The sequence below is a fragment of the Centruroides vittatus genome, unplaced genomic scaffold (assembly GCF_030686945.1).
Source record: "Centruroides vittatus isolate TY-2023 unplaced genomic scaffold, ASM3068694v2 contig_1051, whole genome shotgun sequence".
Classification (NCBI taxonomy): Eukaryota; Metazoa; Arthropoda; class Arachnida; order Scorpiones; family Buthidae; genus Centruroides; species Centruroides vittatus.
Genome location: NW_027120680.1, coordinates 1,063,989 through 1,091,949, shown reverse-complemented (window position 1 = coordinate 1,091,949; position 27,961 = coordinate 1,063,989). Strand labels below are relative to the sequence as shown.

At 33.5% G+C, this 27,961-nt stretch overlaps 1 protein-coding gene across 1 annotated transcript; it reads right to left on the bottom strand.

Moving 5' to 3' along the window:
• On the bottom strand, positions 1–27,961 carry LOC136971556 (homeobox protein SIX6-like). The gene is made up of 2 exons (XM_067266017.1): positions 26,900–27,961; positions 1–1,477 (listed from the first exon to the last, which is right to left on the bottom strand). The coding sequence occupies exons 1-2, from the start codon at positions 27,520–27,522 to the stop codon at positions 1,174–1,176; spliced, it is 927 nt and encodes a 308-aa protein (XP_067122118.1). The 5' UTR covers positions 27,523–27,961; the 3' UTR covers positions 1–1,173.

Here is a 27,961-nt window from a genome sequence, read left to right as displayed (position 1 = left end):
AACATATTTATTTTCTGTACATGGATTTTATTCATAGAAGCATTTTGAACAAGAAAGTAAATAGTCTGGTGCTAATGACATACAGACCTCTTGAAAAAAGTTTTGTTGAGTGCACAGAAGTCTCGGCACGATTTTATTTTCTTTATGAGGCTTACAAATAAATGTATAATTGACTATTTATAATATTTATAAACCAGAATTTACGGTACGCTGCAACGTGCTTTGGGTTTTGAAACTATATACAAAGAAATTAACCATGGTTATAGTGATTTGTTTCCTTTCACTAAGTAGGGAATTTGCATGATTTTTTTTCTTTTTTTTAATAATATATGAGGCCTAATATAATTTAAATAAAAATTCGATAAATTAAAAGGCTCCAGGCTTATCAGTTCCCGCTGTACAAGCCTTAATATGCACGTTGTAGATGATTAGAAGGCTGTTAATTATAGTTTTATAATGTAAAAACTAAAAAAAATGTTAAATATAGTAGAATCTAAATAAATTCTTAAATGACTCCCCCTCTCGAGAGTTTTTGACTAGTTATAACTGATGAGAAAACAAATTTAGGATCGTGCCACAGCCTTACAAACCGGGCCTTATACATTATATGTGCTGTTACGAGGGCGTAAAGTGATTAAGAAATGGTGCACGAAGTGGGGGCCCTTTTAATTTTAGCAGCCGTCACGTCCAATTCGGCCGGGCACGATCGCTTAAAAGTGATTCGCAGACACCTCGTGAGGCCTTCAAAACACAGAATGACAGTCCTTAAAGTGGAGACACACAAAAAAAATAAACAATACAAAAAACTGATATACCCTGTTCTACTTTTAAAGGTTGCAGCGTTGTTTAAAGGCCTACTTGGAATGAGCTTAGCCCATTGATTCTATTGAAGAGGCGAGCTAACTCCTGCTAAAAAGGTAGAGGGGGGTTATCTACCTCGGTACAGGTGGAAAATTTTGGTGAGTAGGCGTACAAAATGGCTCCGAAACCCTCTGTGCAACGTACGTTACATGAGACGAACGAACAAACAAACTTAACAGTCCCTTGAGGAAGTGTTTTATATATAGTGTATATATATATAACTATATATATAGTACACACAGATGCACGTGCCGCTGTTGCAACGGCCGATCTGTGTTGCAGGCTATTTATAAATAAGGGTCCACTGTTCTATCACTGTTGTTGTTGACTGTGGTGTGGTCGAGGCGAGGGGCTGCGACTGGACTCGGATGTCGTCGATACTGCTGCAGGACTACTGGGTGCAGCACTGCTGTCTCCGTAACTACCGAAACTTCCGTTGGTGTTGTCGTTCTCCTCCACTGGTACCCTCCGTCCTACTAATTGGTGGTGGTCCGAAGTCACGTTGCCACTTCCACCGCTGCTGCTCGTGCTACTGGCTCTGGTACTGTGACTTCCGCTTCCTCCGCTTGTCGACTGCTGTTTTAGGTGCTGCTGTTGCATCTGTTGTTGTAGAATTCTGAAATTTAAATAGATTTCATTTAATTTGAATCCTTTATAAAGTGATTAAGTTCGGCGGGATGAAGTTAATGCGCTGTTCTATGAGGTGTTCTTCGAAAATATGGACTGTTAAGTGTACTTTTTATGAAAATTTCAACAGATTTATGCTTAATTATAATTAATAGTGTTATTTGGGATATAATTGATGTTAAATCATGTTCAAAGTTTTAATTAAGCTTATGTTAGAATGCTAAATTATAACTCGAGCTTAATTTAGAAAGTTCAAAGTTTAGATTAGCTAGAGTTTGGATAAAATCGAGTTAAAATTAGCCAAAATTTTGAAAAATTCACTCAATATTTCGTTTACAGCCAATAAAATTTGGGAAAAATTCAATTGGAATCAACAAAATTTAAGCAAGATCAAGTTAGGATCAGCCAGAATGTAAGCAAAATTCGGTTAGACCCATCTAAATTCGAACATAAATAAAAAAAAAGATAAATAAATAAAGAAGGGGGAAGGAAAAATTCAAAAATTTCATTAAAACACAATCAAAGTAAAAATTAGAAAAATCAAAATTAACTTCAATTAAAGAGTATTATCTGATAAAATAATAATTATCTCTCGAAGAAATTAAATTATCTTACATTAAACAAATTCAATTTTCAAAATAAGAAGAAGAAAAAAATGAAGAAGAGAGGAAGAAGAAGAAGAAGGAATCCATTTTGAAAATAATTTAACTTAATTGAAATAAGTAAAAAGCTCAGAAAAATAATTTAAAAGTAAAAATAATGAAAATGATTTCTGAGTGATGCCATAAAGAAGAATAAAAGTTAAATATATATATATATATATATATATAGAAGGGGTGAAATTAGCTAGAGGCTATCTGGATAATAAAATGGAAGAGGTGAACAGAAAGATAATTAAATCGTTAAGATGCATTCTTACAATTTAATTATTTCAGTAACTCATTTCTGATCTCTCTTCCTCCTCCTCTTCCATTTTTTTTCTCCCCTCTTACAATAATTTGGCTCGATAAGTCTCATCATTTGATACTGTAACATTTACAAGGGTATAAACATAAAATAAACTTAATACACTCGGTGTTTTAACTATTTAAAACACGTTTTCTAACTCACCCCACTCTTATGTAATTGCTAGAAGTTTAAGAGAATGAAGATAATTTAAACGTTTTCCTCCCTTATCTAATCTTTGATAATGTAATAAACTGCGTGTTTAACATTGTTTCCCTAATGTGGAACAATGTGCAACTATTGTTATTAATTAATTAATTTTTCGAAGGGTGTGTGTGTGTGTGTTTAGTAGGAAACTTCTCTATTGGTTGACATGTGTGGGTTTATTACGCTATATCGAGGTAAATATGGGAGTTATGTCGACCAATTTATATTGGGAAATATGCTGATTTTCTGTAGTTTGTTCACGCAAATTTTCGTGAAAATCGGATGGTTGTAATTTAGGTTACATCTAAATTTATTGAGGAACCTTTATTTGTAACTTTCTTATCGGTGCCAATTTGTTACGTTATATAGAAGTAAATATGGGAGTTATGTTAATAAAAATGGGTTCAAAAATACGCTGATTGTCTATAGTTTGTGTGTGTAAATTTTCATGAAAGTTAACTGAACGTAATTTAGTTTAAATTAATTGTAATTAGGAACCATTACTATATTTTCCTATCAATCTGAGCTATTTGTTAATGATTTGAGCTATCTAAGATAGGAATTAAATCATGAAAATGCTCCAAAAACACGAAAACTCTGTATAGTTAGGAATTTTTTCTACAAATTTTCATGAAAATTACTTAATTACAATTAAACTTTTGATTAAATTTAAACCAATTATCAATGCAAATAAGTTTTATTCTAAATTTACAAATGTGTCGTGTATCCTCATATCAAATTAACTTATCTGTTAATGTAAATTTGAAGCTCCCAGTTCAAACGTGGGAGATAAATTGATGAAAATGTATTAAAACACTCTAATTATCTTTAAATTATTCAAATTATGTGAATATACATTCAAATAAATAAAAGAAATTGAACAATATTTATCCCATTTTCTTCCTTCTCTATTAATTTATTGAAGGGCAGTACAAGTTGTTGCTTTACAGATGCCAAAATATAGGAGATATATTCATGAAAATTACACAGAAATTCTCCTATTATCCACAGAATATTTCAATAAATTTTCATGAAACTTGAAACGTATACCTCTCAACCTATCTGTCGCCTAAATTTCAAGCTGTATCAGCTCAATGTGGATGTTAAACTGTTTGAAAATGTATTAAAGATACTCTATTTTAATTTAAATTCTATATAAATGTTCACACAAGATGAAAAATTGAGAATTCTCACCCCCTTTCATAAATTTACTATAGAGGTCAGCATAATTTGATGCGTTACAGAGCCAAAAATATTGGAGGTATATTCATGAAAATAAAGTAAAAACTACCTTATTATCTAAAGAATCGATGTATAAGTTTTCAAGAAAATTGAATAAATATAATTAAGTTTTTAATTTATATTCAGTAACAACGTTTCATGTGTCTCTACGTAATATAACCTCTGTTAGAAACTGTATAAACCAAGTATAAGTGTTACATTAATGAAAATGTATCAAAAACAGTGTAATTACCCTTAAAATTCTCAAATTATTAAATAAAGTAAGAATTTTAAACCCCTTTCTCACCATTCCCATTAATTTGTTAAGGAAGTTAATACAGGTTTTCGCGTTACAGGAGCCGAAACAATGGAGCTACACTAATGAAAATTACAGAGAAAATTCCTTATAATCTATAGAATTTATGTATAAATTTTCACGAAAATAGGATGAGGAATTTTATATTTATTACACGAAACGTATGGACATATATAGCCTTGGATAAGTGAATAACTTGATATATGAAATTGGTTAATCAACTATAAACAATTTAAATATAATAGATATATATCTAGCAAGTATTTTTAGTATTGACCTTATAACTGATTGTAGTCTCGTTTGTTCCGCCATATTTGATAGCAATGACAACATGATTGACGAAATTTACTATAATAAAATACCTGTAGATACAATATTCCTTCCATGTTGAATAATTTAAAAACAATGATTTTCAAGATAGGAATCTTTAAATCTTTTAAACTATGATTTTAAATGGTGATAAAAGCTTGAAATTTAGTGTTTTTCTAGTGAGGAATTCAAGTGCTGTTGGCCTAAGAGGTGTAGAAGTCCAAGTTCACATCCAAATTGGAAAATTTAGATCGCTATCTAAAGGAAACAAACCTTATAATTAAGCATAGAACATTCGGATGATCAAGCTTAAATTGAGTGTAGTAAAGGTAATATATAAAAAAGGGGGGCTCTATCCGGTCGGTGCTACGAAAATGTCGACTTGTCTGCGGATGTACAGTGTTTTTTTTAATGCCTCTTGACCTAAATTTAGCATAGTAGAAGGATGTAAAATCGAAAATTTCATTCCTGATACAGTTATTATTGTGCTGTGACAAGTTTTGAACCACTCTCCCCACTCCATATATACCAGAAAGTCTGTAGAAAGTTACAGAAAATAACGTGAAGATACAGAGTTTGTGAAGAGCAAACACTGAAAGCAAGGTTTAGTGATGAAATAAACTGCAGAAAATCGAAAGATTTTGAGTTTATTTAAGGGGTAAATTATTTTTTTCGTCGAGTGAAGAGCGAGCTTTCGTGTCGTCGTACGTAATTATCATAAAATAATTGATACTAGATCAATAATTTCTTAACTCGTCACTGGTTAAATCTAGTTTATTCGCATTAGTATGCTTATAGAAGTGTTAGGGTGATGTCCTCTTTAAACCAGTTAGCTGGCACTTACAGTATGAATCTCAGGTTACTGTCAAGGTGATATATTCAAAGATACCCTTATATATCTTAGCATAGTGGTTGTATATCTTAACATTTAAAGAATTATCCGGGGTAGGACTGTTAAAATTTTCATTTGCGACGTTAATTTAACGGGAGACGATAATTGTGGTGACGTATAGGGCGTGAAATATTTTAAAAAGTAATTAAATTTAAGCAGAAAGAAGTGCAGTTTTAATAAGTTTAAAGGCAAAAGAAAAAAAAAATGGCAGCTGGAGAGGAAGAAAGATGAAGAGAATCTCTTGTGTTACAAATCAGAAAAACACACCTACACGTATACGTGACAAAAGTATTCATTAAGTTCTAACCAACGCTTCTGTGCAGTTTCAAAAATTAAGACAAGTCTATATTAAGTGGCCTCATTTGGAAATCAGGCTGAGAGGGTCGACACCACATGGGATAGGTCAATTCATCAACAGGCCATCTCTCCACACGTCTGTCAGAGTGGTCCTTAACCTGACACAAACAATTCCCTTATAGAAAATTGTTAAAGGAGACGAAAAAAAGACGACGACGATGATGATGATGATGATCAACGCTTCCTTCTTTAAGTAAAGTAAAAAAAAAGAAAAAAATTAACTTATTTTATAGCCTTATTAAGTTGTGTAGTAGAAAATGGATGCTGCGATTTTTTAAAATAGCATTCATTAAACGATCGTTACTTCAGCCTCATTATTTCTAGGATAAAGGAGAAATGTGATCTCTATAGGCTAGTTGGGGTTTAAAGAAAGGTAAGAATGTCGATCTTTTAGAAGAATCGAGTTACTGGATGGTCAAATTACCTTTTTTCAACCCCCCTTCTTCTTCTTTTAAATTTGCATCTTGTATATGGACAGTGAGATCACGCCCGTTTTAACAATCGGAGTAAGTTAATTTATCATCATACTTATCTGTCAACAAGTGGATGGAGGTTTTTTCTATCTCACCTTACTCCTTTTTTTAATATTCTAGTACATTTTAGGTAGGATTTCGTTGAGGAAATTGGGGAAACGGCGATCAGAAATCGCATCTTAATCGGGGTTTTAGTCATTTTGGCGTATAAAAAAAAACAAAATTACACTTTTGAGCGATTTTTGGATGGAAAATTGTGTTTTATAATTAGAATAATGGATTTTATAATATATTTAAATTCGAATTAAAAGTTCCCGAATGTCTAAAATAAGGAAACGTTCTTCCATCTTGTCACTTTTACATGCCTAAATTAAATCTAAGCACTTATTTTGGTGAATCCATCAAAGAATTAGGCGATAAACTCGTTTTAAATAAGAATATGAAGTTTATACGACGATTATATAACGCAAGAACGAAGAATAAACCGTCTTTTATCGAGAAATTCCTTAGTTACTGCCGTTTACATCATTAACAGGAATCTATTTTACAATGTTTAAGCTTTCAACCATACAGAGAAGGGCTATCAGATAGGTAAATTAAGATTTTAATTGCTTAAATCTTACTATAAGTAATATATTTCCGTGCCTATTACCCGTCGGTTATCTGTGTGAAAAAGACAAAGAAGTGCGGGTTATACACCGATTTTAGCTGCGAGTTACCTAAAAGAAAGACCGCTAAATACGGTAAATTACAAAAGGATATTCTACACTAAATCCTTCAGAATAGACGGCTTACCCTAATATAGAATATTATAGAAAAATCTACATATATTTGATTCCCAATTAATAAAATTCGTGTAATTCTACGAGTAGGTCTTTAATAGAGAAAGAACAGGGAGGGGGAGATTCGCTTCTTGTGTATAGAAAATTAAACTGAAGATGGGAGGATAGAAAAAACAGTTTCGATTTAATTTTCAAAAATAATTTTGATCTAGAATAAAAAAAAATGGCTTCTGCTACCCTTTAAATCTCTTGAGAAATTTTAGGAAAAGGGAGACATTTTCTCTCTTCTCTCTCTTCTCTGTTTACTTACCTTTTCCACTTAATTTTATATAAAACTAAAACCTTCCAAACTTAATTTATATATAAAGGAATTCTACTAAAGTTAGATTATTTAAATAAAGTTTCTATTTAAAAAAAGGACTTTAATTTTTATATATTCGAAATTTTTCTGCCAGAGTTTTAATTAATTGAGGTTAATTAAGGGTGTGATTTCTCTTAAACGAAAGCTATTGTGGTTGGATAATGTTAATTAATTCTGCAAATTTTTGTAAATTTAATAACTAAATTTGATCTTTTGAGTGTTTAATTTGAAAAAAGTCAAGTGTGTATGATCAGTTTTAAGATGAAATTTGCGCTTGAGTAGATTAGAATTGCTTGGGGGTTGAACCAGGAATGTTAATGTAAAGATTAGGCAAATTTTCTTTAGAATTAAATTAGCATTATTTCTTAATGGTGATCAGCGAATTGGCTACGTATTCGGAATGAAATCAGCAAATTGGCCTTATATTTCAAGTCTCAATTGTGAGTCTGAAGCTCAGAAAATTGATCTAACGTTTCAGGATCAATCTGATATCACTGGTTTTATTCGTATATACGTCAAACTCTTCTCGGTTCTGGAACACCAAACTTAAGCTGGATTTAACCTTGAAACCATGTACAAAAAACACCCACCTGAAGCCGGATACGAGAGAAACCAGGTAAGAAGAGTTACCATAGAGTTCAGATTAAAGATAGAGACGAGCCTGGAGGCGCATTTTGAATCACTTAAAGCATTGTCTCGAGTTGAGGGGTTACGTTTCAATTTAGTTAGAAGACGGAGTGAAGTCTTTAAAGTGTTATTTTTATCCAGATGTTGAGCCTTTCAAGTATGAAGAAGTCAGAACTTAAATTAATTTTTAATTAAGAGTGGTTGAAGGGGGTGTTTTCTATTGTTAAACAGTAAGGTTTTAAACAATGGAAAGAAGGTGTCCGCGGACTATTTGTAAGTGACAAAACAAAGCAATTAGCAGAGTTGCCTTTCATATCAATCACTTAACCGCATCTAGATATTAAAAAAAGTCATTTTGTAGATGGAAAAAGAGTGTAATTATGCCACAGAAGGAAAGTCCTTTCGGTCAAACACGAGATGTCACACTTCATTAGTCTAACTGGATTCTTTTCCTCTCTACCTCTTGAAAAATCGATGGGATGTTTACACAAATTTTTATCTGATTAATGAGTTTTTCAACCCTCTTGGTTCTTTTTTGAGACTATTTTTTTGTTAAAGAAAAACAGCAAAAAAAAGAGGTACAGAATCATAATATCGATTTGGATCACTCTCCATTTTTCTATAGATTTATATATTTTTTTCTATTAAAAATTGTTATAGGAATCTCTAAAAATGTCGAGAGTATTGTTTACAAGTCTGTAAATACGAGGAAAATTGGGAAATGTGCAAAAATTCCTGATCACTAAGTCGAAAAATATGCGAAAGTCTGCTTACGTAAATGGCAAAACGTGCGAAATTCGTCACTAAAAATTTAAATTTCAGCCATAAATTTAAATATAGAAAATGTGTAAGATGAGGAAAACTCGGTTGAGATGCGAAAAATCTCAAAAATAATCAAAATTCCGTTATAATTCGCGTTAATATCGGTTAAGTACTGCATCTAAATCAGCAATCTCCTCCAGAAGCACTCAAGATGAAAAAAAAATCCTATGCAAAAATTTAAAAATATGAATATTTTTTTGATAAATTCAAGCCAAAGTTCCTCATAAGAATGAGGAATTAGAGGGGAGATTATAAAATGAAATCAAGTTTACGTAGCAAGAATAATAATAAGTTATCGGAGAACTGGAAGCTGCAAAAATTGCAACAAACAAATGTAATGGATGCAGAAAAGGTAAAATTTGAGGAAAATAAGAAGAAGAAGAAGATTTGCTATGACAATGAGAGCGAATACGGTTACGCTGTGTTAAACTAGTTAAGGTATAGAGGAAAAAAGGAGAGTTCAACCATTGGATCTACCTATCTCGTACCGCAGGGTAACACGATACGAGAGAAATAGGGTGAGCGATTTGCAGCAGAATATCTGCTAAGGGCCGGATGTCTGGACAACCCGCTGTTGGTAAATAGAAGACAAGGCTTGTTATGCGAAGCGCAGTCAACTGGAGCACACTTCTTCAGGTTCCCACAAGCTTGCAGATGGTGAAGTTTGCCTCACTGTATAGATATCGACATGGAGCCATGGAATTGTATACGTCCTTCCTTCGACCTCCCGCAGTTTTCGACTTCTGATGTGTGCAATGATCGATTCTTACCATCGTTTTCTCTTCCACCAAACGTAGTTAAACATAAACAAAAAAAAAGGGACTTGTTTGTCTTTTGGTAATGCTTAAAATTTCCATCTCTTCTTGTGCAATAGTGTTGTGTTCCTCTTCCCTAAGGTCATTTTAAGTGTTCTAGGCTTTTCCGTATTGCTCTACCTTAGGGGATTCCAGTTTGTATGGTACGGAATCGAATTTTAACACAGGAAAATGGGGTAGGAAATGCTTGGATTCTGTTAGATACGCGTTGAAAACGTCATAAATCGATAGGAATTAGGCAACAAACGGTCAATTGTAGTAAAAATTCTATAAATTTCTTATGTTTTCTCACTTACGTTCACCATCCCTCCCGTCTTTCCGCGCACACATCTTTAATTTATCGTGTGTATCCACGAGACGAAGAGGTAAAATCCCGAAGAAATTCACCTTTAAAACTATATAAATCATGTAAAAAAACACTAGAAATTGACGTCTTTCCTACCTTAACACGTCGATAGAAAGCGAGTTTAAGCTGGTGTATGAGGTTAAAAATTGAACGATGTCTAAAGTGATAAACTACATTTAAGAATGGGGATGTTGTGACGTGTTTATGAGGCTCAGTTTTCCACCCTATTTTAAAGCTTTCGACTCATTTGCGGTCTTGCTACTCTACATAAATCTTTCTTTACTCGAACTGTCGACTGTTACCTTGCACATGTGGAGCCAACATCCCATGCTATATGAGACTAGGTCACGCACGTCCCAACAGTAATCCGGACATCAAGAAAGCAATAACTTATATATCCCTCCCCCTCTTACGAGTTTTATATATATTGATAAAAGGGGAAACGTCGAAAAACTTTACCTTTTTTCTCTACAATTTCCTAACTTTGATATCAATATAATAAAATTTTTCAAACGGTTAACTGCATTTGTCTTCCATGTAATTTTTATTTTTCCTACTCCACTCCTTCTTTCCCTTTTTTAATATTATTTTTCTATAGAAAAAATAAACATTTATTATCAAAAGTAATCAAATTTTAGATCCTGTTCGGTTGTAGATAATAAAGAAAATATATTTTTCTATCTACAAATCCTTTAAAAACATGAAAATCGTGCATCGCTTGCATCCAGCATCCTTGATTTGGATCCAGAGATGCGGAGATCAAACCGTATTTTCTGAGAAGTGTGTAGAAATTATCTTAAAATTAATTCGATTTTCTTTAATTTCATTTAATTTTTTGCCTTTTTTTTACAATATTTGATTAGTGTTTAAACTCTTTAAAACTACGAACTTCACTTTAGGTGATGCGCTAAAGATGCAATTTCTCTCAAAATAGGGATAAAATTATAAATCGTTTGCATTAAATTTCATAAAAATTACCTTATTTATACTTAAATGTCATGGGTTTATCTATTTATATTAAAGAATGGGTTTAGGCCGGTGTTTAACTAACAGATAAATAGGTTTTTAGAGGCCCTTATACAGTAGGCTGTATAACACTTATTAAGTAAGGTATTTTTCGTGTTCATACAAATAGGCCTACGTAAATCTTAATATCATGTTATTGTATAGCCAGTAGACAACACATTAATCATTTTATTATGTTAAAATTAACGTATCTTCGTTAGTTATTAAGTACTTAAAGGTGAAAGTCTACACCCCAAAAAATGTTTTCAGCACCTCTCAGTAAGATAACAGATACAAATGGAGTTAGGAAAGTTTATAAAGTTTAAAATTTAAGCCAATTTACACGCTGTTTTGGCCCCGCAACGCTTAAAAATAACTACAATTCTCATACTTCACCCCTTTGGTAAGGTGAGTGAGAACTTAAAATCCTAAGCAACTACGGATTTCGGGTGGTTTTAAATCGGGTTGTAAGCGAAGAAACGGCGGTTTTGATTCGTTTTACCCCATAGAAACACGTAAAATCGATAAAAAATTGGAGTTATAAGCGGTTCATTCATGTCACCACCCCAACGATCCACTCTAGAAAGTCAAAATTTGACTCGACTTTATAGAGAATTCGCCGCTCTTAAAGTATCGAAGAATTCCGTTTAGTGTAGAGTAATTAAATACCAGAAGATCGCCTTACATTTTTACTATTTAAAATGGTATTTCATCCCCTTATGGTAAAATTTACGTGGGAGGGTCATTCAGTTAAGAAAAGGGTCCTTATATGTCTACGATTCTGTACAGCCGGAAGGTACCACTTGAAGTCGCGTGAATGGAGTCAGACGGATGAATGGAAGTCTGAATTTGTGTTGGATACGTCTATATCAAAACAAACAACCCACTAATGTTACTTTGTACAAGATTCAAAAAAATTCGAGGAGCGGCCCTCTTTGATATCCTTTCTGTTTTGTGTATGCGACACGCTATGACCTCCACTTTGACTCTCGTTTTTCTCGCTTTTTTAACTCGAAAACTTAATTTAAAAGTGGAAATTTTGTTGGAAAATCTAAGAAATTTATCTTTTTAATGTTTTTAGAAGTCGAGGGTTTGGGTTTTTTTGAATTAAGAGCATTGAAATTGCTACTCTACAATGGGATTTCTTCTTCGGTTTTGCTCTCGCTTCGCCTAGAAATTCGCTTTTTTTGGTGGAATTTTTATGTTTTTCGGAGCCAAAAAACGGTGGAACCAATTCCTTATCGTTGCTTTTTCTATAAAAATGAGTAATTAATTAGTTAAAATGAATTTTTTAAAAGTTAACCCCGTGCAGGATTTAGTAGACTCTGACATATAAGAGTGTTTTTTAAAGGTTATTAAGCTTAAAATAGTATTAAAAACTATCAAAAATCGATTGATAAAAACGTTAAAAATAAACAAAATTTCATTTTTACAACAGATAAATTACTAAAAAATAAAATAGCAACATTAAAAAGCTATAAAAGTCATTTCAAAACAGTACTTTTTTTTTATAATGTTGATGCGATAAAGATCAGAAAAATAATCTTAATAAGATTCTCTCGAAGGTCATTCAGGTCACAGACGACAAATTTCACAATTGTTAAAGGAGATTACGCAATCACGACATCATTAAAAGGCCCTACAGCTGCCTAACACTGGCTATTCAAGAGCATTAAAAAAAGAAAAGGCCCGACGGTGCGGATAGTCTACAGAGAAATTTACTTAAAAAAAGAAGGAGAAAATTCCAACGTCGAAACATCGAAGAATTTCATTAAATGACACTTTAAAAAACGTAGAAGATGGTTTTAAAATATTATTTTAGGCCTTAGAGGAACATAATAAAGTCTTTAATCTTACTCAGATGTAATCTTTAACAAACTGGTTACGCCACTTCAACTTTTTCTAACAATAGCATGATGTAAAAGTTGTGCACTCGATCGAGTCTACATAATCCTTTGACGGTACTTTTATAGAGATTTTTTAAAATTTATAACCAATTAATAAGTCAATATTCTCTTATTTTAGCCAAATTTATTAGGCTGTAATGACTTAAAATCACTCTCTTGTATGCAGAAGCGTGCTACAAGTTGTAGTCTCCTACACCCTTGTACGGGGCGTAAATCACGTTTATGTGTGTAAGAACGTGTAAAAATGAAATTTTCCAGTGTTCTTTGCATAAAAAAAATACGTGTAGGGCGTCAGAGACGGATTTATTAAACTGATAATTTCCATTAAAGGGGGTGTTCTGTAATGAGTTATCAAAGTAAAGCACGTGTAAACGAAGCATTCAAGGTCCCATTCTATAAACAATAGGTATAAAAGGCGATAGAGAGACCTCATAGTGCGTGACACGCCACGAATAAGGGGTAGACGAAAGCAGAACAAAACAGAAAGAGGAAGCTGAACGAACAATTCCCTATCACGTTACAGGAAATGACGATATCGCCATCTCTAGCCACTTGTTGACTGTTATTTGTCAGCAAGCCAACTTAAGCTGTCCCTAAGGTTGCTATTTATAAACTGCTTACACCTACACATTTGCCTCTTCATTAACGTAGTGGGGAATACGATTTTCTAAAACACTTTCAACACTGGTTAATGGCTAAATTGGAACGATGGTGAGCCCCACATGACGTAAAATAACTCTAAATTGTTAGGCTCCTGAAGGGTTCTTCAAGAGATAAATAATACAAACGTCAACACCGTATACTCTAGCAGTATAATATATAGCCTAGACAATACTGTAGTGACACAGCGGAGATTTACACGTAGCAACACAACAATATTTATCACTCTTAACAGCATATACTGGTTTAGAATAATAATACAGTGCACATTGCACAGATTTATACGAATCGAGTCGTTTGCTCTAGAAGTGTAGGGATTTTTCCCTACTAATAAAAGGAGTAATTGTCTAATTTCTCTCCTCCCCTCTTTAAACAGAAAGAATTTTAATAATCTGTTTATATTCCTACAAATTAACCCCCCACACACTTATGTATTTAGTGGAGGATGTCGTTTACTAGCTTAAAAAATTATCATCTTCAAGATTTTGATGATAATTATCGAAGTCACGTGCATCATTAGGGAAAATTTCATGGGGAAAAATCAATTATAGATCTTTAAAAATATTGTTTTCCATTAATCACTATTTGAAAATCTCCCATTTAGAAATCATAAAACAAAATAGGCTTTACGCTTCATTACCTTAAACGATAAGAATCCTAATCGTGCAATAAACAAATGCTACTATAGTATTAACTATAGGCTATATATATAATGCTACTAGAGTTATACAAATTGTTAAATATTCCTGTAATTCTACGCAAGTATATGCTTTTATAGTAACAATTATTGTTCTGTTAGCATCTATGCTATGCTGTTATAGTATTAAGTGCTTGTTATAACACTACTACAGTATTTAGTGTTGAATATTTGTATTATTATCCCACACAAGTGCATATTGTTGCCGTAATAACTATTGTTCTATTGCTGTATGTAAATTTATGCGATGCTACTACAGTATTAAGTACAGGTTAAACATAATACTCTTATTATACTACACAAGAGTATGCTGTTGTAGTAATGGCTCTAAATAAATCAAAATGCTTCTATAGTTTTAAATACAAGATATTTATATTGTTCTGTTGCTATAAATTTAGTTACTACACAGGTATGCTGCTATATTATTATATGTAGGCCATTGTTAGAGTATTAAAGACTTCTATGCTCCTACAGCATTATCTACGGGTGCTACTACAGTATTAAGGTATATTTTTAAAGTTAATATACGGAAAAAGTGAAATTGTTTTAGGGGGGACGAGAAGAAGAAACACGGAGCTTGTAAAGGTGGGAAGACGTAACAAAATAGTGTGTAAACGAGGTAAACAACATGGAAAACGTTAAGCGCTTCAACAGCATTTAGCAACAGCAGTAAGTGTGACAAATTAACAGGGACATCCCATAGAGAGTGCACAGTCACGCATATCCGACCTAATATATTAAGTAGGCAGGCGAACACATTCGTGAATTAATTATAAACGACGTAATTAAAAACGAAGAGCAGCCATTTCGGAAACATGTTCGCTTCTTCTCTCTCTCTCTCTGTTCTCTCCCCCTTTCACTCTACAAATTACAGGTTCTGACGACACCGTGCACATCGTAAATTAAACACACCGGGGTTGAAGTGTTTACAGTTTTATGTCCTGTTACAACGCCTATAAAATTGGCACCGTGACTTATTTAAACACACACACACACACACACACATACAATGCAGAACACTGTATACACTTTGTTTTGCCACCCACATTATTTACTACATTTTTTTTTATTACTATTATTGATTTGTACCCCCTTTCAGGAGTGGAAATTTAATTAATACCATTCTCTCGAGATTTAATGGCGTGTATTCTATTGTTAACTAACTTATATTTTTATTTATTGTTATTTTTATATTTTCATCGATTTATTTTCGTGAATTTAGGTTATAGAAGGCAACACTGATTTGCTCGTTAGTTGCCTTTATTGAGTAGTTACTGCTTGGCTACTTGTGTCTTTTTTTTAACTTTTTAAAAAAGAAACTCTTGTTCTCTCCCTTGTTTTCCTTACCAATCTTCTGAGAAAAAGCGCTTATGCTATCTTACCGTTTGTCGTACGTTATAACACTTGCTAAAAGTGTACTTGCAACACCAAATTCTTGTTAGGAGAGGTTGAAATATGCCCTCTTCTTTTTTGTAAGATCATTTCTGATAGGGTAATTTAGTGTAGTTGTATATTATTTCGTCATCAATCAACTGTTTATACGTTTTTTTTTAAAAAAAGAAGTCATTTTTCTGACTTCACGCTCTCCAGCACTCGTACAAATTAAACAAATATAGATAACTCGTTTCGTCCCCCTCCGTTCCTTCCTCCACACCTCACAGGATAATAACTAACGAACGCTTATCTACGACTAATTATTATAATTATCATTAATAGCCTGAGGTGCATGGTTGAGCCTTACCACTAAAAATGACTTTAAAAAGTCCGCAGTAGCCATTTTTTCTTAAAGGAGGGCCTTCACTTTCTCGCATCGTCACCCTTACCTGGAGGTCATATCGGGGTGCCGCGCGCTGTTAACAGTTTCAAAATATTCCTTTCGAGCCTTTTGTGTAGTTAGATTCGTGCTGCTAGCCTTAAAAAAATTTGCAAATTATAGCCTTTCTCTACATTGTATAGGCATTTTTCGGGTCTGCTGAGAAGAGCGTAACCTTCATAAATCTTGATCATGTGACGAGGTTGGAATGGTTCCTTTCAGACAGACAGTTCAATTTATAGATGGTTAAGAATGCATGAATAACCATCGTCTTTCAGTGTAGACTATAATGAATGGTCTAAATAAGACGTTAACTTCCTGATTTATGCTTAAAAAACACCCCCTTGTTAAAATTTCGCGCTGATTTGAGGGAATATGATGATGATGATCGGTTTAAGAATCATTCCAATTTTTATTTCAGTTTAAAATTCTAGAATTTGCACTTTTTAGAACACTTTTATCACCCATCATCCCAACTAACGATCACGTTAGGCATCGTAAAAATGCGGTGCAGATAAGCAAAACGTATTATTGCAGTGTAGTCACGGATTTACATGCATTTTCTACCTTTAACAGCAGAGAAAATGCGTGAAAATTCAATTGTTAAGGGACAAACGTCTCTATCACGCACCCAATTCTACCAGAATCTGAATAAAAGGTCCAACTCCCAGCTTTATCTTCGTCTATTCTTCAATTACAATCGTCTCCCCGTGATTACAAACGAAGAATACTTAATGGATATAGAATTAGTCCTTCAATTTGGGTCTTCCTTATCTAAAACTTTAACCTTTATTTATTTATTATTGTTTACTTCTTAAATAAGAATACGTTTGATGAGTCATCACCAATATATTTGTCAGTACAGAGACGTTTCTTTCCTTGGAAAATCGAGTGGAACGAGTTCAAAAACATGATTAATACATAAATCACACTAGAACACTTTTACATTCTTGTTGATAAAACCAACTTGTCTGATCGAACCCTGTACCTTTATTATAACAAATCCTCTTTCAAGGTCCCACCAGATTTAGTAGATGGTTACCATTAAGCTGTTGTGATAAGGGTGTGAATGCATTGCTAGGAGGATTAAAGTCACTTATACTTTGCCATTCCTAGCTTTTATACGAGGGGTATTGTTAGAAAGTAAGGAATAATCGAGACAATTTAGTAACTGATAGGTATAGAAAGCGATATCTTAAGTATTTATCAAAATTACGAGCCTAGTTTCTCGCGTGTTTAAAATAGTTTCAGCCTAGTCACATATGTGTGAAGGAAAAACTGCAATTAATTACCGTGTTCTCGTTTGCTGCACTGAGTCACACTTGATCTTAAATGTTTGATTAACGGATTGATAGAGGGGCTCATACGTTGCAGAAAGGCTACATTTTGCTTCCATCGATCGAATTTGCAACAAGAAAGAGGGGTTAACGAAGAGAATATTCAAGCAATTAGCAGCTTCTATTATCTTACAAAAACGCGTAATAAATGTGGAATCGAATTACCTCATCCGGAACACCACGGCGGATATGACGTTAATCTTACACGAGGATTAGGGTGTAGAGTATCCGATATAAATAGCTATTCACATGGCAGACATTGCCACCCTCCGGCCTTCGATACTTTACCCCCAGCATGTTTATTCATGTCAACGTATGGAGCGGGAGCATCTAGCTGATTTGACAGATGTGTGACCGCAAGACAGCAGAGGTGGAGTGCTCTAGACACCACAACCAAATGGAGATAAGCTGCAAGCTCCCGTCGAGCCATTGTTTGTGCTTCTCTGTTCAACCACACAACAATAGTCTCTGCTCACTTCTAAGAGCTCACAGATTGGTTTGAAGTTAAGTAGGGTCTCTAATCAACCTTCCGTGTTGATGAAGTTGACCCTAATTGGAAATGTACCGAGTATAACCTTAAGGTTATTCGAAGATTATGTCTAACACTCGGCATGGGGTTGATAAATATCGAAAATAGCCCGCTAAGTTAGGCATTATCCTCGTTTCCTGCTTACAAGGAGCGGTTCTCCTCCCCGTTTCCAGACATTAATATGTAAATGATAAAGGTGCGGCATTCTTGTGGGCAACTCGACTTCGGCCTACTCGAATGTTGGAAAATTCTTTTAAAAAAATACCTAATTGAACTATCCCACTCGCCTTCACCTGTCTGAATTCCTGCAACTTGCTCCTGTTCTGTCAACAGAAGCGATTCTCTAAAGTACACCTCCGGTACTTGACTGTCATTCTACTAGAAAGTTGTCAGGAGGAAGCTTCAAAAAAGATGGGTCTTACCCCCGAAAACGTTAGGGAAGGACAGCTATTGACATTTCACAAGTCATTCCCTATCCCCTCTCCTTTCACCCTCCTGCATGTATCAGTCTTCTTTCACTCCTACCCATTGTTTGTCCTACTTGACAGACATCTGCTGGGTCGCTACCATGATTACAAGTCCTCCAACCCATGTTGGCATTATCCAGAACACATTAGCTCTCGACTTCAATAGGTCGAGTCACATGTGCCCTCGCCAAAAATCGCAAAATTAATAATGGACAATTTATTCGTTCCAACCTCCAACCATTTTTTCCAGTTAACAAACAATATACGCTTTCTGGATGGGGGTGGTTGGAGCATAATCTAGGTATTTGCGGTGTCGAATTCTTCATAGATTCGCCCTACTTCTATACATCTAATCACTATACATAACTATAATTGGGCTCTGCTGGAAGTAACCAATTACTTTGCACAATGTCTAATTATCTGTTACAAAAATCTCCCCTTTTTCGTCCAAAATTCTGATAATTATGCGTGTAAAAATTTGCTATTTTATTTAATTATTCGCCTGTTTAATTAGCCAATTATGATAATTCAAATAAGGAAAAATATCGTTTAAATTATCAAAATTGAGTAATTATTATAGAATCTGGTACGCGTATTTTTTTCTAAATTGCTTGATGTAATTCTATCTTCCGGTGTAGATATAAGTTATTGTAAGCCAGATTCCCTATTTTCTATTCCTATAAGTCTTATGATATCCCAATTAAGGATATCAATACTTTTTGTTAGCATAAGATACTCCTATCTTCTATAATAATGCGTATAAATAAGAAGGCTACAACATCTTCTAAAACACGAATTCTGCAAAATGAGGTAACCTAATACGGATATACCACACATCCTGTCAGAGAATAAAATACTAAGATATTTTTAAACGAAAAAACTAACTGAAAATCTATGAATTTGGCCTCTTATCTGAAGGCTGCAAAGGGGGGTACTTCACGCAATACGCTAAGTTTTAGCGCAATAAATGTGGATTTTTACAGCTAAATCGTGTAAAATTGTAAATTAAACTCTATTTTCTTCTTATTTACGTATTAATTAAGCCTCTTATTTTAAATTTTAAATAAATTATGAGGCCTTAAACTCGTTAAATTAGTCCTGTCGAAAGATGCTACCAGTCTGAAGTTCGTCTCAAAGTTCTGAAGCTGTAAATTTTCAAATAAATTTAGGCCTTAGTATATATTAAAAGGGACAAGAATCGAAGAAAAATAACGATTTATCCCCTGATCAATGCAATTTATAAAAGTTCAAAATCGAATTTTATTCACTCCAAGGTCGGAACAAACAATCAAACGTTATAAACAATTTAATTATTAAATCAAAATTGGCTTTGTTATTTAGCATAAAATATTTACAGTATTCATAATTACAACAATAGGAGGGATGTAAAAAAGTAAATAAATAAAAAAGAATTTTAATTTAAAGTGGAGTGAAGAAGCCAACGTCAGAGATGAGCGAATATCGCGTGCAAACTGCAAAATGTTGCGTGATACTAGAATCTCCTTATTCTATGCACCAAATAATTTGTCAACTGCACACGAAACAAATGGAAAATCCATTCAATCTATACAAATAAAATAAATAAATTCGTCGTTAATTCCTAATCTTGCGTTTCTATCGCCTCATCTACGCTTCTAACTCCCTTTGTGAAACCATCTTTTAAAACGGTTATTTGGATCACTTCATTTCTTTCTATAGAGTTTATTTCTTTTTTACACTAATCGTTGCACAGATAGGACTTATTCCCTTTTGAAATTCTTCCTGGAAGCACCCCTTATACCATACGAGACCCGATTTTGTATCTTCTCACGAAGTCCCCGTATGAATACATAAGTTTAATTAAGGATCTGTGTCTTTCACACAAAGTACACAATTCCTTTTTTGTAATGAACAAATAGCACTCAAACTCCTTTAAAAAATCCTTTCTATAAGCAGCTTTCTCCTTAACAAAGTTCCATTTTTTTTAATCTCGCGAAAGGCCCTCGTAGCAGGACTCAACGCTCTTAAATCCTTTAAAAATCTTCCTGGAAGCACGAGGCCCTCTATTCTATATCATCTGACAAAGAGGCCCTTCTGTATAATAGTCTTAATAATAGTTTTGATTTCTCACCACCCTACAACCGGGTTTAGCTCTATAATTAACGCATTGTTCTAACTACAGATGTCCACGTGTTTAGTAGGTGCAACGTGATTTTTGTGGTCCACACGCACGTGAACCTACCGAAAATAAACTGACGAAGCTGTTAGTGTCACGGTGATTGTCACGATGCGCACATCCGGCCATGAACTCACTTTAAATAGCAACGGTACGACGGCCTAACCTGCTGGACCGGAATGGCTGTCACCCCATCTGTTATAATGGCTTCAATTGATGCGATCGATGGACACTACATCTTCCAGATTTATTTTATTTGAACCATTTAAGTTAATGGATACCAAATATAGGCACGTGGATCCTCTTCACGTTTCCTACCCCCTTTGCCTACATTCCTTTAATTATTAATGCGTTAGCTTATTAAGGTCAACGAGAATTTTAACTAAACACTAATTGCCATTGTTTCGAATGCGGGTAGATGATAGATGAACATCTAAAAAAAATGATATATTAAGTAACGGAACAGCAGATTTTAGTACACATTCTAGCTTTTGTGGTGGTAAATTCGTTATTTTTCGTGGCCAGACACTTTAAACTATTGTATTGTTTAGTTATAAAGGTCTATTGTTAAACTAGAGTCGTAATTGTTGTGTGATTTACTAATCTAGTGTTCGATTTGAATTCACACACGTTGAAGTTAAGTGTTAAACTATACTCATCTGGTTTAACATACAGATTTGTCGGTGTTTTCCAGCTTAGATGAGGTTGTAGAGTATATAAACTACATATTTATGTGTTCTAAACTTAAATCCTCGTACTGTTAAGCCATAAATGTTAATATTTTTACTTCTAGAACTAGTATACAATCTAAACTTATATCCAGAGTGTTAAATTTAGATTAATTTTCGGTATATTAATCGTAAAATGACCCACACTTTCCATAGAAGTTACGTAGAATGTCTTCTAACTCGGCAACTTGAATCCGCTGACAGAACACAAATTTGAAGTGTTGTTTTTCTAGTTTGGAAGCGGGAAGTGTCCTTTTTTTGACGATTTAATAACATTATACGACTATTTTTAAACTTTTACGCTACTAAGTTTCCGTTTATTGAGAGCAGAAAATCACAAACTCCTTCCCTCTCACTCACTCTTCCTCCCTCCCTCCGGCAACACTAAATATAAAAAAAAATACTACGCATTTTACAGTGGAAAGGGGTTGATTAAAACTACAAAATCTATAAATTTTGAAGTATTTTTTTGAGTGAAATAAATTCTAGAAGAAATTATTGTAATCAGATTAGTTACAGAAAGATCGTATAGAAAGTAGAAGAAAAATAGAGGGAGGGGGGAAAAAATCATATTTATGGTCATCCTTATACTTTTTTCTGTTTCTTAACTTTCAATATCTTCTCCCTACTTAAAGAGGAAGAGAACAATTTTTTATATTTTCATCATATACAAGGGAGAAGTTTGATTTATCACTTTTGTATTCATAGAACAGTAATGGTAAGATTCAGATTGTTTTCTTTGGACACAGATCTAGTCTGTCCAAAAAGTCGTTTATTTACCTCAGAATGACAGCCAAATCAAGAAAAAAGAAAAAACTACAATCCAACATCAATCACAAAACTGATCGAAGTTTCATTCTTGCCAAAAGTTAATCGTTTTCTCTCTCTGCTCCTTCTCCTTTTTGCTCTCTCTGCTCTTTGCTCTTTGCTCTTCCTACTCAAATGCTTAAAGTTTTTAGTCTTTTTAGATCGTTTCTAAAAATCCAAAATTAATTTCTTCCCTTTATTTTGGCTTAAATTTGTGTTTTTAATTCCAATTTGATTAAATATTCTATTATTTTTCCTCCGTTCCGATCGGTAAAAATCATCCCTCTTAAGCTTAAAAATTCAATTTAGATTTCTTTATATCGTTTATAACAGGATAAATACTCCTATACGGGTGTTAAATTTATTATTTGGTTAAAATTTTAACGTTTAAACGGTAGCAAATTTAAGATTTCGCCGTTAAAAGTGTTATAAATGACACTCCAATCGATTAAACAGCTTCCAATTTCGATACAGTTCGAACCCATTTTACATCATTTAAATATATAAAAATGATTAAAGGATAATTTAAATTTCGAGTAAAAACTCTACATTTTTTTTTTCTAAAATAAGAAAGAAGAAAAAATAATAATAAAAATAAATTTTAAGTAAAATTCTTTAACTTTGAATTAAGTATGAGTGATGAGTTGGATCTTTAGAGAAATGGCATTTTTTTTTTAACTTTTAAAAAAAGCAAATAAGCTAAATTTAAGATCAAATCTAAACAGAGATGAAAAGCATCATGAGATGTATTATTTTATTTTATTTTTTACTTTTTCAACAGTAAAAATTCGAAGAGATTTCAAAAGATAAATTTAGCTAATTTAAGTAAAATTCATCCCCCAGTTGAATAACAAAACAGCATAAAAATAAATCACGGTCGAGCATTATATTATGTAAGAGAACACATCTAAAAATACGAAAAAAATGTAAAAAATGAAGCTTTTTTCTTATTTAGAAAAACAGTTATAAATATATAGGCGAGGCTTCCTCTGTAGCTGCCTGCATTGATAGACCTTTGTTAAAACTGTTTAAGAATCGCTCTAAAAATCATATTTATTCCAATAAAACTGTAGTAAAATACACTAAAATCCCTTTTATTGTCCCTCTAAATAATTATATTTATTTATTTTTTTAATACAAAAGTGTAAATCTAGAGTTTTTTAAAGTGTAAATGATAAGCTTCCGATAAACCATCCAAGATTCTCTCTAACAATTATGTTTTGGGGGGTTTATTCTAAAAAAAAAGTGTGTGGAAAGCTATTTCTAAGAAATTATATAATTTTTCCTTTCAAAATTGATGTAAATTCTTAGAAATTTTTTCGATAATTGCTTAAGGATCGCTCTAAAAGCCTTTACAAATGGTTTTATTTGGTAGGCCTTTAAAGTAGCCTAAAGTCTAAAAATCTCAAAAAAATAATAATAAATTATTTGTCATTTATCCTAAGAGTCTTATAGAAAATTATTAAAGAATTGTTTTTTTTTTTAAATTATACAATTTTCCAATAAATTAGGTGAGATTTTTGAGTTCGTATCCATAGGCCTTCGAAGAATCTCACTATAAACACACGCCTTATTAATCGTTTATTCTAAAAAAGTCATTAAAATGTCTTTAAATTAATTTTAAAATAGTTTTTTTGTGATATTTTTCCTTTAAAAAAAGGCTCTAAATGTATATAGTTCTTCTTTGCTAGTATATTGATAGGCTTTCGATAAACTATCCAAATTACAGTGTATAAATAAGTCTTTTTTGTCCTTTTATTCTAAAAAATTAATAGAAAAATTCTCTTATAATTCTTTTAAACTATTTTTCTAAAAAATTTTCTATAAATTGTATACTTCGACTCCTTTTATTAGTCGAATACTTTGATTCTGAATGCCATTTTCAGTAAGTTGTATACAATTTTAATTCGAATATATTTCTAAAAATATCTTATATATTAATAAGATAATTATTATATATTTTTTATACATAAGTGAGGAGTTTTATGACGAAAATTCAGGAAATTTTGTGGTTTTTTAAAGACTTAAATTACTTTTTAACAATTGAAGAACGTTTCAGAACTTCAAAAAGTATTAATCCCTTTAAAAAAAAAACACAATTTCTAATTATATATTGGTAAATTATAGGTTATTTGAGCTTTTAATTTGACTTTTTTTATATGTATAAACAGTAAAACAATTAGACTTATAGAAAATTTAGTAAATTTCTTATTCTCTAAACCTTCTAAAATGGCACTAAATCTATGGATAGAACTCGTGTAAACTTTTCAAATTTGATATTATTCCAGCCCTTAAGTGAGTTTCTTTCACGTGTTTAGATGATAAAACACGCCTTCTTAATGTCATAATTGAATTAGATTTTTAGAAAATTGAGTAAATTTTGGAAGTGTAAGGGCGAAATGTTGTTGTAAAACTCGAAAGTTTCAGCAAAGAGGGGTGATGATCAGTGGACTGTGCCGAGTATGGTCCTGTGCACGCAACGTTATCACCGAAAGAATAAAAGGACATTACATGGGAAAGTTAGCCACTTTCATAACCCCCTGAACACGAGTGACTTCTGACCTCAGGTGAGAGAGGGTAAAGTACAGCGTGATGCTTGCGTGACGCGTGCGTGCGGAACGACGATAGCGATCGTTTTTCGATCCTTGGATGTAGACAAAAGCTAGATATAAACCCCATATATATGTAACCTACACTAATGGGCAGCGGAAATAATTATGTAAATCCCATACATATTGGCTGATATTAACGTTGTCGTAAATAAATTCGATTATGGATGTTAAATAGTGACGTAATTTTTCAAATATTCAAATTATTTATTTATTTTTTCTTTAGTAAAAAGGATAAAATGTACTCGAACTGTCCGCACCGTCTTTCCGTTGGACAATTTCGAGCCATGACCAATCGCATTTCGAACTTCCGTAATACGTCAGCGCTTGTGTGGAATTTGATTGGTGATCGCGCGCGATGGTTGCTTCAAAAGATGGCCGATTTTTTAAAGGCATTTTAATGCTTAATTTGGCGTTAATTTTTTTTATTAATTTATAATGGTTTAAAGGTTGATAAATTTGCTAGTTTGTCAGCTTGTAGATTAAAAAAAAATATATTGAAGATAACTCTAAGGTCTTGTGTAGGGAACCATAACAGATTGCCTTCTTTATTAAATTTATGCCTGCAGTATCTTCCGTGCTCTGTTAGAAGGGAAAAATCGAAACGATTCCACATCACCCAGGCCTATTGTTGCAATAAAATCTTATACAATCAATGGCTTCTAAAGTACCAAAAAAGAGATTTTTTCCCTATTCCAAGTAGGGAAAATGAATGTAGAAAGGTTTTATTTCTTAAAAAGGTTCGTTTTTATAAGAGTTTGACAGGTTATACGACTTATATTCTACAATTTACAAGGCCTACTCATAGCGCTACTGATAATAATGGCGTCTAACCCCCGAAATTGCGTGACAAATAAGGTTTTATGGCGTTATATTAAGTCTATATTCTATTCTTAAACGATGCAAATACAGAGAAACAAGTTTTTGAGTTATTTCAGGCCACGTTTTGTGCCTATTTTAGGCCATTTAGATGCTCAGAAAGGTCAGTCGTAAGTAGAAATCGAGTTAAAGGGAATTTATTTATTAATTTCTCCTTCTTAGATTTATACAGAATTTAACTATTTGACTAGCAAAACTAGAATTGAAATCGAATATATTAATTTAAATGGGATTTTCAGAATAAATTAATGGTGAAAGCTCTCTTCTTAATTTAATTATCAATCAAGAAAATTCGAAATAATTAGTTTGATTTACAACGTTTAATAAAAGCTACTTTAATGAATTTATTGTGTACCTTTAGGAAATGTTTACAATGTTTCAACGACGAAAATACTCAAAGAAAAATGGGAAAGGTCAACAAATATGCCAAAGTTATATTAACTTTTGCGCTACATAACGTTAAAAATTCGATCGTTTTCGGGCCTTTTTAAGGCCTATAAACAAGGCCTAAAGGTCGCTTCTACGTATATAAATTTAGGCCTTCGAAATTATGTATTTGTCCTAAAAATTCTCATTAAAAAACTGGTGTTTTGTCGTTAAGAATGGGCCAAAACTTCGATTTTTTCCCCCTGAGGAATTTTAAACGTTTCAACTGATTTTAGATAACTACTTTGTTCCATAATCTGTTTCCACTTTAAAGGGTTTGAATTAGTTTAACACATTATCTTTAATTAGTTTAGAAGGTTCTAATCAATTAGTATTGTGTAGAAACTGCAGGATACCTTTAAGCATATAATAGAAACAGGAGTATTCTAGGAAGTTTTGTCTACTCTTGGGTATTTTGCGGCTGTAAACTTACACGGTTCATTTGTATCATCTGCGATAGTTTAATACGTGCTTTATTATCTCTTAAATAGGTATAGATGATAAATAACCACAGATGATGTTAAACTTTCGAACGTTATGGCTTTATTCTGAAGCTAAAAACCATGAATCATCCAACTGCATGAGGTTAGAATGAGGGAGAAAGAAGCAAAATCGATTGTCTGACTTTAAATGAAACACGTTTCATGTCTCTACTCAACAAGTGATTTCCCAGTTGTGTTTTAATCGTTTCTCATGTAGAAACAAAGCTTTAAATTCTAAAAAACTGTGCCTTTAAAGTTTAAAATAAAAAAAGAATGGGTATGACGTGTTTCAGAAGTTAAACTGACCTTTGTACAGTTTGGCCCATTCGATGGCGTATACAAAAATGGAGAAGGAAGTTAAGATAATCCTCGTTAAGTATTGCTAATGTTGAGGTGTAGAAGTGTTAAAAAATCGATAAAGATTTCTATTTCCTTACCTATTTTTAGCAGCAGCCGCTCTGTCCCGTTGCCTTCTATTCTTAAACCAGTTACCGACTTGAGTTGGTGTAAGTCCAGTGGCCTGAGCTAGTTCTCTTTTTTTAGTCGGGTTTGGATAAGGGTCCTGAAGATACCATTCGCGTAGCAAACTCCTCGTTCTCTCCTTAAAACAATGAGTCTTCTGTTCTCCGTCCCAAATGGTTCTGGGTAGTGGATATTTCTTCCGTACCCTATACTTGTCCACCGGTCCCAGGGGCCTCCCTCTAAGTTTTTCGGCCTCTTGATAGTGGGCCTCTAACCACATGGCCTGTAGCTTGGCATGCGAGGCCTTGGTGAATCGGTGGTTTTCCAAAATGTGATAAAGTTCTCGAAAATTTCCGGTGTGGAATGCCACCAACGCTCTGGCACGCAGTACGCTTTCGTTCTTGTTAAGTTCTGCACAGTTCGGATGTGCCACCGGTAGAGACCATAGGAATCTACCCAACCTCTCGATGTCACCACTTTCTTCTAAAGTCTCACAAACGGCGGCCACTTGGTTAACGGTAAAATTCAGGGTGGGCAAGACGAACATGGGATTGTAAGTGGGAATGCTTACGGTAGCGGGACCGAGTCCCAATGCCATGGTCCCCACACACAATGGGTATCTTTGGTCACAGACAATCAGGCGAAGACGTGTAGGTAGCCAGCTCTGCTTCTGATACTGCACTAGCTAGTCCAGATCTCTCATGCTCTGTGGTAAGTGAGGCGATTCCTGATCTGCTTTTACGAGCGCGCCATAAACTCTACAACACCATTAGCGCTTAAACACTTTGGGCGGAGCACAGTCAGTCACCAGTGTATACGGATAGGGTGTCACTGTGTATCATCAGTCCCACACGTCACACCCGCCACTCCTTGTAACCCGAGCTGATTTGCTGCGGTGTACGTCTCCTTCGATTGGACGGGATGACTGTATGTTGCCATGGAGACCACGCCAATCAACGTCACGTGTACCGGAGATGCATAATGGAGAAGTGCAGTGTACACGAACCATTGGCGTATAGATGGCGAGCTCGCTACAC